The sequence below is a fragment of the Nanorana parkeri genome, unplaced genomic scaffold, assembly GCF_000935625.1.
Source record: "Nanorana parkeri isolate BGI_ZX_2015 unplaced genomic scaffold, ASM93562v1 scaffold156, whole genome shotgun sequence".
In the NCBI taxonomy this organism is placed as follows: domain Eukaryota; kingdom Metazoa; phylum Chordata; class Amphibia; order Anura; family Dicroglossidae; genus Nanorana; species Nanorana parkeri.
The window spans coordinates 725,640-740,651 of record NW_017306424.1 but is presented as its reverse complement, the minus strand read 5'-3'; the positions used below and the strand labels follow the sequence as shown (position 1 = coordinate 740,651).

The 15,012-nt window shown below is 39.7% G+C and overlaps 1 protein-coding gene across 1 annotated transcript in view; it reads right to left on the bottom strand.

The window, feature by feature from the left end:
- IL11 (interleukin 11) overlaps positions 1 to 12,213 on the bottom strand; it is a 32,683-nt gene extending 20,470 nt beyond the window's left edge. Inside the window, exon 1 of the mRNA XM_018554399.1 lies at positions 12,182 to 12,213. Coding sequence (XP_018409901.1) covers positions 12,182 to 12,188 — 7 coding nt within the window. The 5' untranslated portion in view covers positions 12,189 to 12,213. The remainder of the gene's footprint in view (positions 1 to 12,181) is intronic.
- Between the last annotated feature and the right edge of the window lie 2,799 nt (positions 12,214 to 15,012).

Below are 15,012 nucleotides of genomic sequence, written 5' to 3'. Positions count from 1 at the left end.
CACGTCTTTTGTCGAACCAGCATGCTCGAAAACCCGCCGAGAATCGTACGATTGTCGGCGGGTTTCTAGCCTGCTCGTTCGATAGCTGTGGAATGGGCCGGTGTGCGCACGCGCACACTGCCCGTTCTGCATTGCGGTCATCGGAAGCCCGCCCCTCTGCGGGGCGGACTTTCGATGATCGCAAGTACGATCTGCCCGTCCAAGGTGGTCAGATCGTACAAGCTTTCAATAAGCATACGACCATCGCAAGACTTTTGTCATAAGGTGTATAGGCACCTTTAGAAGTTGATTTACTAAGGGCAAGTAGGCTGCTCACTTTGCAAGGGAATATACAATTTGCAACAGAATTTTCCCTTTAGATTAGTTAATGAGGTGCAGCTCTGCTGACTTCCACCATCCAATCATGTGCAAGTAAAAATACAGTTTGTTTTTAGATTCACTTGATCGTGATTGGGTATCCTTTGCAACGTGAATTTTCACCACATTCACTAAACTAAGTAAAAATTCCTTAGCAAAATGAACCGCCTTTTAATCTCCTAGTGTTCAGTTAAGTCAACCAACTAAACAAAAGAACATTCCAATAGTTACCTTAAAAGCACAAGTGTATGTGTGGTCAGAAACTAAAGAGACATACAGATACAAACTAAAGCCAGACATTGGCAGCAATCTTCCAGCTCTTCCTTTAATGTTATTGAAAGTATTCTTACTTATGTTTTATATATGTATTGTACATGGTTGTCTGGTTTGCAGGGCACATGCTGCAATGACAGCTAAATAACCCATTAACACTTGTAGACTCTGCTAGCAGTACTACCAGATAATAAGGTTTCCACCATAAAAGATGATGAAGAGTTGTGTAGGGACTGCAGAGATCCCGATCAGAAGCTCTCAGTTGTTTGTCTTTAATTTATTTAGATAAAAAATAGTTTGTGCTGTGCAGAGTTTAGTCGGTGCAGACGCATGGCTTTGTGCTTTCTGTGAGCCAGTACTGTGCATTTAATAATCCATCCATGCTGCATTCACAGAGAATATTAGCAACCTTAAATGGCCTAGTGTAGCTCAGCAAAAAAAAAAAAAAAAGTGTTTCTGCCTTGTGGACAAAGAATAAAGTAAAGCTCAATCCCCCTCTGTCAGCCAAGTTGGTAAAGACATGCCTTTTGGGCAGTCAGTCAATGTACCTATTAGAAAAGAGCCATGAGGACATCATTAGGCAGGATGAGGTTGACCTGTGAATGGGTTTTGCATTCAGAGGAGAGACGTCCAAAAAAAAAACATTTTTGCCATGTGAGAACATTCAACTTCTCTTAGGTCTCCATAGCAATTCCTGCACGCCGTAAAAAAAATAAGGCAATGTAAAGGAGGGAGAGAAAAGAGTGACAGAGAAAGGCTAAAGTGGAATTCGGAAACACTGATGATGTTCAGGCTTTCCAAGGAGGCGAGGCTGGATGAAGTCAAATATTTTATGGAAAGAGGACTGTTAAGAGCAAGGAAAAGGGCATTTAGAGAGAGGTGCCATTGAATGGGCCATTCTTTTTCCAACCAAGCCGAAAAACTTATTGGAACACTTCGTTTTCTTCCACTAGTAGAGACAGCTAGTCTGCTGCTAAGTAGGCTGCCATAGGCTAAGTGCTCTACTTTTTAAGGGAATCCTTTATTTCACTGTGCTCTGTGATAGTTAATCTCTTAGTATAATGAAGGCTTTTATAGGGAAGTTCACGGTGTAGGTGAAATCACTGTGGTGGAGTGGGTGGATCAGAAATGACCAGGCTTGCAGTTTTGGGTTTGTTTACTGTCATGTTAGGTTACAGCACTAAAATGAAACTTCAAGGGGTAGCGCAGTGTTTAAATAAATGCCTACACATAGATAAGTGTTTGACGGGAGGGCCAAGTAGAGGCTAATGCACACAAGTACTATTGCTGCTGGCTGCATACACTGTTGGTTTGGTTTTCCTGCTTTGCCAGCACCAATGCCATCCAGTTTCCACAGAGAAAGATGTTCTCACTGTGTTTGTGTCCACCATTCTGTCCTTTAGCTTTCTAACTAAGAACAGGAAGTGATTTGGAGTTAAAGAAGAACTCAAGGATTTTTTTAAATTAACCATTGCAGTGGGGCTACCCCCGCACTGCAAAGGTTAACTGATCGTTTGTGTCTAGGTTGAAGTAAAATATATACTCTACCCGAAGCTCCGAGACGGCTTCTTCTTGAACATGTCCTTCCAATGTCTCTCCCCCTCCTCTGCAGTGGTCTAAGGTCCCATAAATCATCACGTCTATACACAGTGCATAGACATGAGGAAGATTCCAATTCTGCAGGGAGGGGGAGACATGCTGGAAGGAGTGCCGTGACAGTTGACCAGCTTGGAGCTTTGTGTGAGTATATCTTTATTATTTTAGTACGTAGACACAAACAAGCACTTAATGCTTGCAGTTCTTCTTTAATAGCAATCATGTGCACAAAGGCTAAGCCTTTTACACTGGCCTTAAATAAAAAGCAGGGCTACTTTGGATACATTTTAAAATTGTGTGATGCCCAGCCTAGTATTCGGTATGGCTGGATCAAATAATTGAATAATCAAGTGTCGATGATAACAAATAAATGGACATCTTCTGCAAAGTAATTATAAATGTGTACTCTACATTGCATATGCTAGATAGGAAACTTCCAGTATCTCATATTTGTCACAGAGATTGCAAATTGTTAGTCTTGATAAATGAAAAACCTATTAAAGGCTTCAGTTGTGATTTATTTCGTGTTTGGTGACTAACTAGGCCTTTTGTCAGATCTTCCTATTCTATACTTCATTTGTAACCACAGTAGGTGTATAACCTTTGTATCCTTCAATTTGCGCACATACTACCACTCTATCTAGTCTGTCTCAGATTGACCATGCCTAATGGTTCGAATCAATGTGACACACATTGCCTGTAAATTGTAAAAGACTATTGGCTTGTGTAGACTATCAAGAGTGACAACAGGTGCTTCTTAGTATTGTAAGATGTTGTTTGTACACACACAGATTTTCTATTGTGGAAAATGTCTATGCACCCAAGAAACATTGTTCCCTTTTTTAATGAAAAGGGAGCGCAGCTGTCACTGAGCACATTCTGTATCCATACATCCACCTTGGCAAGATGATGCACTGTGTCCTGGCACTCTGAGGATGCTACCAATGATGCTCAGATGTATCTTGTCAGGAACCTATCTTTCCATCTCCCTCTTTTGCTATGTTCTTGCTCAATCACCTAAAATTTAATAACATGTTTAAGAAATAATGAAATGGGGAAAAAAAATAACCTAGCATGCAACTCCTATTGATTAGTAGTCCCATATCATAAAATGTTGTCCTGAATCAGCTGTCTAGATAATGTAGACAAGTGTTCTTCTATTGATTGTCAGTAATTGCACCATAGGTGTAACGCAAACATTTTGTATTGTTAAAGCGCTGCTTTCTATTAGAGTGCCGCAAAACCTTTATATTCAAGACCCAATAAGTCCTGAAAGATGTCCTGCTAATAGTAAGTGTAGCAGCTATGCTAATTATCTCAAGTGGCTAATTAAGTTGTTACAGAGCTTTCTTTGTAGTGCTGAGTACTGTATATTATGCTCTGCATATTGAGATGATTATATAATAGACATGTTTCGGCATGGGGTAATACCTGTATTGATATTCATTATGTGTTTGTGAATCATAGTCTTTATACTAGGGGTTGGCAACCTTAGAGAGGTGGAGATCAACCTGAACATTATGGGAGAGATCGAAGATCACCAGGGTGCATCATGCTCTTTTAATGAGATAACCTAGCAAGACTCCATTAAAAAGTAAAGAATGTTTGAAAAGTTCTGGGGTCATCAGTAGTATGTAACGCACAGTGCAGGGGTGAGCAGTAAGTAGCACAGATTGTAGAGGTCAGTAGTATATACCTCAGAGTAAAACGGTCAAGAGTAAGTAACGCAGAGTTCCGAGGTCAGTATTATGTAACCCACAGTGCAGAGGTCAAGAGTACCTAACACATATCTCCCCACCACAATCAAAAATTTCCCCCATGCAATACAGACATCTATCCCCTTGACCTAAAACTACCCACAGCATAAATGTCCACTTCTCTCTGTAAAATTCGCTGACCACACCCCCGATGCAGTGGTGCCCAGCAGAGTGAAGAACGTCCCCCCAGGTCTCCCCTTGGCTGTGTCCTCATAGGAGGAGTCTAGCACTTCCCTCAGCTCTGCAATTCCCAATGCATATCTGATCTCAGAGGCAAAGAGAAGGGGGCTTTGCAAATCCCACATAGTGGCAGTTGGCGCCTGGGGGGAGATGCAGAAGCGTAGACAAATATCAACTTCAGAAAGAAGTATTACTATTACATCTATTCATATAGCGCTGACAATTTACACAGCACTTTACATTCACATTAGCCGCAGCCTTTACGGAGCTTAAAATCTAAGGTCCCTATCTCGCATGCATACACATGATTTGGGCTGATTTGGAGAAGAGACAATTATTCTACCAGCATGTCTTTAGAGTGTAGGAGGAAACAGCAGTACCCAGCTAACATGCAAACTTCATGCAGATAGTGTTCTGACCCACTTTTGAACCAGGGGCCCACAGTGCTGCATGGCAGAGGTGCTAACCACTAAGCCACTGTGCTGCAGAAGTAGACTCTTTCTATGAACCCTAGCAACGCTTTGAATATTGCTGGTACTTCCCGATGCCCACTATGCAGAAGCAACTATTTCATAAGTGGTTTGAGCAGTATGGGTTTAATTTGTGGATTTCTATCATATTGGTTTTCCACTGACACAAAGAAATCCAGACAATGAGTATCTTATGGCTGGGAGACTACCACCATTAGCCTCAGTGTTAGAGGTGGGAGAGGTTTCTCACTTTACAAAATCTCTGTGGGTCTTTATAGTTAGGATTATTTTCTAATGTTTAATTTTATTTCTATAAGTCTGTGAAAATACCCATTTTATTTATCTACAGACCTTCTCCCCACTTATTTCAAATAAATAGTCACTCAAAGTAGCAGTTTTTATGACAGCAAGCTTGGATCACAAACTCCCGTGAAAGACATGCATGGGCTCCTAGCCAATCAGAACAAATCAGCGAGGGGCACACCTCTATGTATTTTCTTCTGTATGCTGCACAGTACAGTTTGCTCTCTGTCCATAGTGGAAAGAGAAACAATTCTATATATCACAGTTAAGTTCCAGAACTCCAGAGACAAGGAACGTCAGGGCATCATAGGCATTAACATGCTGCCTTCTTCTAACAAAACTTTTATTCAGGGATCCAGAGGAGAGTCAGTTTATACTAGCTGATGACATAGAAAGAGTTTTTTTTATGTTTTACAAAATTATAGAGAAATAGCATATTTTTTATTTAACTGTATAAGAGCAAGAACAGAGGCATCTTTCAGATTTCGTGTTTGCAGACTGAACGATCATGTTAAAATGAACCTGAGCTTTGCCCATCCTTAGATATGGAGTGTGGTTGGAAAATAAGGTTGAGAGAGGGACCCACATGGACCAAATCCAGGATTAGTGGGCAGGAGTTTTATAGACATAGCCTGGAAAATAAGAACAGGGGTCTAAAAATTGGGTGACTCCCGCTTTCTTTGTGAGACTTGACAAGTTCTTAAAAATTCCCTCATTTAAGAGGGACTCCACATTTTCCTCTTTTAGAATCAAACTTCTCTGTCACCCTTGACCCCTCAGTTGTCGTTATTTTTAGGTCCCATCTACAGACCTGTATAAATGAACGTTCTATTGCTAAAACTATTATTTGGCTCTAAATTATTGCATAAATTATTTTCAAATGCTACTATAAAGGAGACGCAAAGGTGAAAAAAAGCTACTCCGATACTCCAGCGCTGACTGGCGGAACAGACGGGGGAGGGGCGGGTACAGCTGGCTCTGCCTCTAGATAGGCAGAGCCAGCTGTCAATCACGTAGCTGGGTGGATCTCGACAGTAATGTCGGGATCCGTCCCGGCTGCGGTGGGCTCCGTATACCGCAAGCTTTAGCTCGCGTTACAGCGAGCTTTGGGTCACGGGAGGACGCTAGTTTGTGTCCTCCTGTGACCCTGGGGAGAACTATGGGGAAAAGCACTGACCCCATAGTTCTCCTTTTAAGCTAATTTACTTTATTTACTTTCCACAGGCTGCTGCAAGAATGTAGCACTACTTCTGAAGGATAAGCAGTTTTGTATTGCAGAGAAGTGATTCGCAAAACTTAGTACTGCAGCAATATCATTTGATATTTTTAGTAATTATTTCTGCTGTGTATGTGTGGAGTACTTGGATGATACCTGATGGTAACATCTTGTTGGAGAAAGTGTACAGGCAGATCCCATCAGAGGGAAGGGAGTGTGCTGGCTATGAGCACCAAGCAGCTGGGACAGGGTGGGCTCCACCTCTCCTGCTGCTTTCAGACACAACAGCTTCCTGTCCCTCTGTAAATTGGATGGAGATGTCACATAAACAAAGACAGCAGGCAGCATGAAAGAGATAAATGCAGTTTGCAATTAAATAAGGGGCAAAGTGCTTAATGCTTTCGGGTTTTTTTGCTGTACAACATTTCAGTTTATAATAAAAAAGAAAAGAGTTGGTATGCTGTGTGGTAACATTTGGGTCACTATTTGTTTGTAATATGAAAAAAATATATTATTCTAAGTTTGTTTGTTTTTTTGCAATTGTATAGACTGCTAGGCAGGCAATTAAATATTTACAGACGTGGTGAAAGAAGATATCTCCGCTCAATGTTATGTTTTCAAAGCCCTCATTTTGTCAGTGGGAAGTGCGTTAAACAAAGATGATTCATTTGTCAGATCTTCTGAGATAAATATTGACAATGTTGATGCTCTCCCTGCTTAAAGCTGATTTGGAATCCACTACTTAGTGTGTAGGTGGACCCTGTGTAATGTGCAGGAGGACCTCATGTATTATATAAATATATTCTTGTTTCAGAGAGGTATATGATTATTGGACAATGCCTCACTGGACGGAAGAGGGGCAAACTTCTTCTGGCACCTAAAGGTAACATCGGTGCACAAGCTTCCCAAACCTTCCTGTCACACCCAAATGCCAGACCATTTTGATGGGCAAAGCTCCGGAGCTTCCTGGTTGTGTTGGAGGAAGCCCTGCCCCTGCACATTCCTATTGGCTCATCACTAGGCAGCATTGCCTATCAGATTGTTTCCTGCTTACCTGCATTCCCGCACCTCTATCAAACCTGAGGAATGTTGGGAACCTGAGTTCTGGCAGTTGAGTCAACATCGCATGCTTGCCCCATCTGTTATCGATGAAGTTCACTGAATCAATTTATCCTGATTTTAAAAGCTGAACATGGCAAAAAATATGATGGCCATCAAGATGTAGCATTGTTATTGAGGATGACCTTTCTAGAGTTATGCTGTGAGTTCTGAAATAAAGTAAACTGGTCAGAAACCTTGACAATTCAGGTTCAAGATTGAGCAAAGGTTAGCTTCAGTGATAACCACATGGCAAAGCAATGTGCAGCCATAGATTTAGTAGGATGAAGTTTTAAATAATCAGGCATAATCCAACTTGCTTGAACATTGCATAACTGCCTTCTGAACCTCCCTTTAAGTCGTTGCATCCACTAAGTCATTAAAAAAACAATGGGCAAGCTTGGTAGACTTAGGAGGCAGAGTCAAGATTGGCATTAATGGGAAAAGTTTCATTTTAATTTTCAGCTGCCTATATCTCTACTGATCAGTTTGATGTGCAGTTTTCACTGAATGCTACTGTTGTTTTGCATCCTGTACACATTTATAGTTGCATTTCTTTGTGACAAGTTTACATTTTTCCTGTCAATATTCTATAACACTGATCACCAACTGGTGGTTCCAGAGCCACATGTGGCTCTTAGGAACCTTAATGTTCCTTGCGAAAGTTCCTTGGTAGGTACTCATTGATGGTCTATATAAACCCCTGATGCAGTAAACACTTACTATAAGCACAAAGTCAGGCAGAAACTGTTTATGTGAGGGTCTTAGCATTGTTTTTGTCATCCATATTCTAACTCATTGTCACTTGTTATATTTGAGTGGATTAAACTGATATTGCCAGTGCAAATCTCTTCTTAATATCACTCAGGATGTTTTTGGAAGCTCCACATAGGATCTGTATCAGCCTGTAAATACCTTTTAATTCCCTCAAATTTCCAGTTTTTCTGAAGACATTTCAGAACTGACATTCTAAGGTATTTACACATCTAGTAACATTTGGCTGCTATTTACGGTCTATAAGGAGACAGTCCTAGACAGCTAAGGACCCACAATCCATTCTAGCCAAAAATGATAATGTCCCAGAGTCATCTACCAAGGCTCCCGAGACTATCTAGACCCTGTCACCTTTTGCAAGTATGGGGGGTGGGATTTTAACATATCAACAGGGGTAGAATAGGACTGGCTGCAATAACTGCATTTTATTTGAGTAAATGGCTTGTAATAAACATATTTTTGGTGTACACACACAATTTACATGGCAAATGGAATCTTACACTTAATTAATCGTTCTGGCAGAGTGAATGTTTCACACTAAAAAGCCCAGGGACAAATATACCACAAGACAAAAGCTTTGTGCAAACCTGTGGCACCTCTACTAAAACCGTTGACAGGATTTTTCTAGCGTACTAAAATCACATCACGTCAGCATAACTCTATGCAAAGCTTCAGAAAGTAACCACTGTTGTTCCAGGTGTTAAAAGAGATAAAGCCAAATGATAGTTCAGTGCTGTGTGAAATATGAGTCATATTTTTTTATACTTGAATATAAGCTTATAAAAAAAAATACAACCATGCAAGCAATCTATGCGCCTTGTACATATTAAACTGAAGAGGGTATAATTTATAATCAGCATCCAATATTTATATATGTGAAAGTAGCACATTCAAACACTGCTGAACTGCTTATTCTAGCATGATCTTCTGAACAGCCAAATGGTCTGATCTAAAGAAAACCTGAAATACAAGAGCTGTCATTGCTATCCTCTACTTATCGAAAATGCTAGGTGCCTGACTGTTATGCTGATTCTCTAACTTAAGTGCTTCTGAGCCAATGACCTGCAACACTTAGGCCTCTTTTACATGGGCGGTATGATCGTGTCCACCTTTACATTTTTCAGGCGTACCCGATCGGATGTCCAATATAAGTCTATGGGGATGTGTAAACGGACAGGCATCAGTTTACACCCAGTTTCCCCCGACTCCAGCCAGGTCCGGAAAAGCAAACGGTTCAGAGATCCGTTTCGCCGTGACTGGCAGGGGTAACCGGATTCCCCATAGACTGACATGGGGTCCAGTAATTGCAGTTTTTTCCTCCATCACAAGACGGAGGAGAAAACTGTATGGACACGGATGTCACAGCGGTGACCAACTAGCAATTTAGGAGAGTTCAGCAATGGCAGCCTCCATGTTTCTTTTATGACAGGTTTACTTTAAGTAGATCTATATTTGGAACATGCATGACTTGAATCCTTGCCAAGTGATTTCAATGTCAACTGTTTGTATAGAGGTTTCAACTGCCAATTTTAATTTTATATATTATCTAATAGTTTTTTTGTGACTAGCTGTGAAATGCAAAGTATTTTTTAAACTAGCCAAAATATAACATTAGCATAAGAAAACCCACAGGTTTCCCTAAAGCAAAAAAACATCAGGAGACATGAAACTAAATACACCTAAGGGGTTTACAGTGGGAAAATACAGCCTGGTTTGATTGCAGTCAAATGGGATCTGTAGCTTTGAGCGAAGTCAGGGCAACAGCAGGAATATACATCTTCACCTATAATCTTTTAATGGCCACAGTAGTGGATGCTCGTCCCCCAACACCATTTTAAAAGCAAATGTCTTGAGGATTTAAGTAGTTTTCTTTGCACATTTTACTGCTACGATAAAAGAAAAGTTTCAGCGGTTTGAATTCCTTAGGGAGGGTAAACATTTAACTTCTGAGGATCCCCAAATAATGATTATCTACTTCACATACTTAATTTGCTTGTAAAATACTCCAGAAATGCTCACATGCTCAGCGGACACAATGGGGTGTTCATACTTAACCTCTTCACTGCCTTAGAGAGTCACACATGCATGTAAAAAAGTTAAGTTACTATGCTTTACACTTCTACTATGCTTTGTTTAGGCTATGACTACTTTTTTAGTGTTAGCTTTTTGTAGACAAATGGGGTGATTTAAAAAAGAAGTCACTTTTTCACTTACCCCACTGAGCCTGGCATTACGTCAAACACTCAGCCATGAACAGTGGAATTTGAAATAGGAACTTCCAGTGAACATGGCTGATGTCTATTTTTTACTGACCGTGCAAAGAAAATGACTCTTTTAGTAAATCAACACCAAAGTCTTTTTTTTCATATTATTAAGGAACCATACACAAAAGAGTGACCAATTGGCAATGATTTTTTTCAGCATTCTGAAATTTGTTAAGATGGGTGACCACAAATTCCTTTTCTGTGCACTATTCCTTTTAAAAAGACAAGAAATAGATTTCTAAGAGTGCACTGTGTTTTTTTAAATAAGCGCCAGGAGGTTAGTCAAGCGAGAAAAGCTATTTTATGAAGTTGATCTTTTAGAATGGCTTTTTGCCCTGTGTTAATTTGTTAATGGTGCTTTTCCCCTGAGCCAGACAAGCCAGGCAAATTGCTGCTTGCTGTATATTCCAATATCTGCTTGCTGATAGGTAGTGCCTCGCCGCCATAGCTTATTGGCTGTGAAATCCCCCTCGATACTTCTTTGATGGCATTTCCAGATGCTTAAGTACCTGCGTCTTCCAAAATCTGGGAGCGAGATGGTGGATTTCAGAGCCACACGTCTTTGTGTGATGTATTTCGTGGAAAATCGACTTTTATTTATAGCGGTAGCTATTGTACTTAGCAGAAGTCACCTAATATAACCTCAAAATGCATGCCTTACATACTGACAGATACAGGCACATTTAATAAAGCAGTGCAACAAGAAGAAAAACTAGACTTATGTACAGAACTATGAAAGATGCTTGGCTGCAAGGGGTTACTGCACTTTGAATGTTCCAAATAAGTCTGCACAGTAGGCTAGATGAACTGCATCAAAATGTATGAGTAATATGCATAACATCCAAATCTAAATTGCAAGGATATTTATCTATTTTCACATATGAGGCATAATAACACTATCAGTAGGTTAAAAAAAAAATAACACATAGAAAATATAAAGAATTTGAGAAGGAAATTAACTTTTAAATACAAAAATTGACACTATATGCATCTGTCTAAATGAATTGATTGCACCTACCAGTATGGTTGTTGTCCCTTTAACTTGCTCATGCAAGCTCAGAATGAACAGAGAATGTATCCTCTCTGCATTCAGCATGCCAAAAAAAAAAAAAAAACCTGTGCTATGCTAATCCTGCAAACCCACTTGGGATAATACTGTGAATCCAGCGTCCACATGATAAGGGAGCCAGCAAACTGTTTTGTTATTGCTGCAAATGTTTAGAAATAATGGCTGAAGAATGTACGCCAGCAACTCCTTACTGCAGTTTAAACTCTTGTACCAGACAACTGAGTGAGATCATTTTTAGAATTTAAGTTCAGCAAAATCCTACTTGGCAATGCTGCTTAACAAGCTTTAGAAAACACTGCGATCGGAGTGTTAAATAAAATACCTAATTAACGACTTAGAGTTTATCTGCGTGCACTGCGATCTTTAGTCTCTGCTTTAGATAACGCAGCATGTTATGTATCTAGCTTATACCAGGAGTCTTCTCAAGTATTTACAATTTGAGAAAATGACTTAGGGCATTCATTTGGCTTTGCTCCCTTGGAAAGAAAGTGGAAATGTCAACTTCATCCAGCAGGCGGCGCTATGAGTTCAGAAAGCGCTCCATGTTGCAGAGGTGACTCCTGACTCTCTGGGTACCATGTAGCAGTAGTCCTCCTAATGATGCCCCAAATCACAGCATTTCAGACTCCTTTCAACATCTGACTGAATAATGTCCCAAACTGTTTGCCCTTAGGCAGTATTCAAATTTTAAGCGTCCCATGAAGATTACCAAAAACGTTACTTTGATAACATCAATGCAGTAATGAAGCCAAAATAGCCAAACTGTATATACAAATAAACATCAAATAAAAAAAAAATATATATAAATGAAACATTTTACTTACTTCTCATATTTTGTCTTGCTTGGCAAACGCTGCTGTGCGATGTGTTTTTCTGTCCTGCAAATTTCTTGTGGTGGTGTTTAAATTTTGGATGTTGTTATTATTATTTGTTTTTCTTGGCTATCTCATCAATTGTGTCCCGCGGTTATCCTTTCTAGTGCTGTTTCAGTTGTCTGTCAGTGTTCTACTTTAATTCACCTGCTGCCCAGCTCTGAGGTAGAAGTTGCAGCCAAAGCAGATAGGGATCCCTGCATTCACTAGTGACAACGTCTCACACAGGGAGACAGTGAGTGACTTTAGTGGGAATGTGTATGTGAGCTTGTGAACTTACACCACTACAAATTGGGGGTTTATATACACCACTGATGAAGGAAAGCAAGTCGCACTATTTGTATGTGTGTTTTTTCAAAAGATGACACATCTTGAGTCACATCTTTTCCATTGAAAAAAAAAATACCCTTACCCAGACCCCTCCTTCCTAAAAGTTAAATTTGCATGGGCGGCATGCATTAAACAGCTATGACACACTCTCCTAAAATGTACTTGCTCTCTTTAAGATGTACGTACGTCGAAAAAAAAAGGAGGGGGGCTTCGGGGGACGAAGCAGAAGCTTGTAGGGGGGGGGAGAAGGTTGATAAGGTCATTGAAGATACACTGTCCTATCCCTATGCCATGAATCTCTCCTGAAATACAGTGTCTGTTCAGAAAGAAGATGTGGTTTTAGGTGCACAATGATACACAAGCTATATCAGCAAATCATTTCATTGTAGAGAAGATTCATTCTGAATGTGTGCAAATCAAAGTTAAAGCCGAGTTCAAACTTTGTAAAGGAAGTTACAGGCAGCATTGGGGGTGAAGTTCCTTGTAACTTCTTTACAGGGATATTTAGTAAGGATTTGATAACAAAGTTCAATTCATTTATTCAGATAAAAATATACATAAAATACAAGGAATACAACAGAAATATTTTTGCACAAAGTTTAAACAATAAAACAAAATGATAAATGAATTTGATAGATGTCTGTGTAGCTCACTGCGGATCAGCACAAAATGCTTCCTGAATAGTTTGCAGATAGTTGCGAGCTGGACCTGGTCGCCTGTCAGCAGTTTGTCATTTAAGGATATCTGAACCGTAAAACAAAAATGTGATACATTACAGCCCACCGGTCCTTAGATATGGGTGCATTTGTTTTCTTTTTTTCAGGTTAAGTACATTTTTTGGAAGTACAGACAAATACCTGTTAAACCTGCCAGAATTCCAGCATCCTTGTAACTTCCTGCAAGCAATGTTATCAGTTTTTACAGCTATATCCTGTGAACTACAAAAGAATGCCTCCTTATGTAATAAAGATAAAGCGAGAGGGAGGTGTTTGTAGCCCAAATCAAGAGTGCAAACTAGGGTGACAACACTACTCCTCCATAGATACAGTGCATCAAGTGACTGTTGGCACCCTAGGACGCAAAGTGTGTTACTGGCAGGATCACCTGATGAAAATAACGTGGAAAAAAAGAAAACTAATGCAGCCACCACATCACCGCAACAAGGACTGGTATGCTGCAATTTATTCAATGTGTGTTTTAGGTTTAGATATAGTTTTACTATTTGTCTATTAAGATACCAGTATTGCCCATGACAGATATTGATAAGGTTTGGTAAAACTTGGTGATAACTGATTTTAGCTTGCTGTGCAGATAAACAGGATTTTCTGCATTAAAAGCTTGGACCATATTCATAACGCTGTAATAGGACGTAAGGCATGCTCAAGTGGCTTCTCAAGCAGTATTATCACAGCTTGAGAGACCACTTTATTACACCTTAAAGTGTTGTCGTAGCTCAATGAATCATGGCTCTTTCTTCAGTGTGATAAGTAAGTTTATCATAAAGACATTCTCTTAAGGCAGAATGGTTCTTACCATTTATCAGAATGATGACTTAATTAATGTCTGTGCTGCTGATAATTGGATATTGTTTTATACCATTTTGGTATTCAATATAACTGCAAATTATGCTTCCCTTTGATGGCAATGATTATGTTTAATATTGTTTACACCCCGTTTCTAAAATGCTTATTTATGTATTTTTCCATTTTAGGATACAATTGGCTGCACCGTGTTGTTGAAGAATATGATATACCTGAAGTCTGGTGTTCATGCTTGAAGTGATATAAAATTGGTGTAGCCCCCTGCTTCCACCTTACCTTACATCACTTGTAATCACTTTGAAACCATTTTTCTTTATGTCTTTATTAGAGTCACAATACTTCTTTCATGTAAAACAGCTTAAAGCATATCTAAACCCAAAACCAAAAATGAGATATATTTTACAATTCTTACCAATTACAATATATTTTTACAATTCTTAATAATTCTTACATGCGATGGCTGCATTCATTTTCATGTTTTAGTCTTTTTTCCTTTATTTTCACCTGGTGATCCGGCCAGTATGACACTTCCTGTCTTAGGGTGACTCCACACTATGGAGGAGCAATGGAGCCACCCTTGGACAGCAGCATTGTCACCCTGTAGAAAGGGTGGTGTTAGATACACTGGCAGATTTAGATAAACATGAATAACAAATTAATTTGGAACTCCAGCTAATACTTTTTAGTTAGAGCTAACAGTTTTTTTTTTCCTTTTGGGATAAAAGTTTTACATAAAGGAATAAAAGCCAACCATTGTACGCACACCGTTCAGTGTTAAATGCCTTATCTTAACTATCTATCTGCCACTTTTGCTGGACAGCTTGGCCTATTAAAGGAGAACTATGGGGCTAAGGCTTTTCCCCATAGTTCTCTTTAGGCTAACGGGAGGACACAAACTAGCGTCCTCCCGTC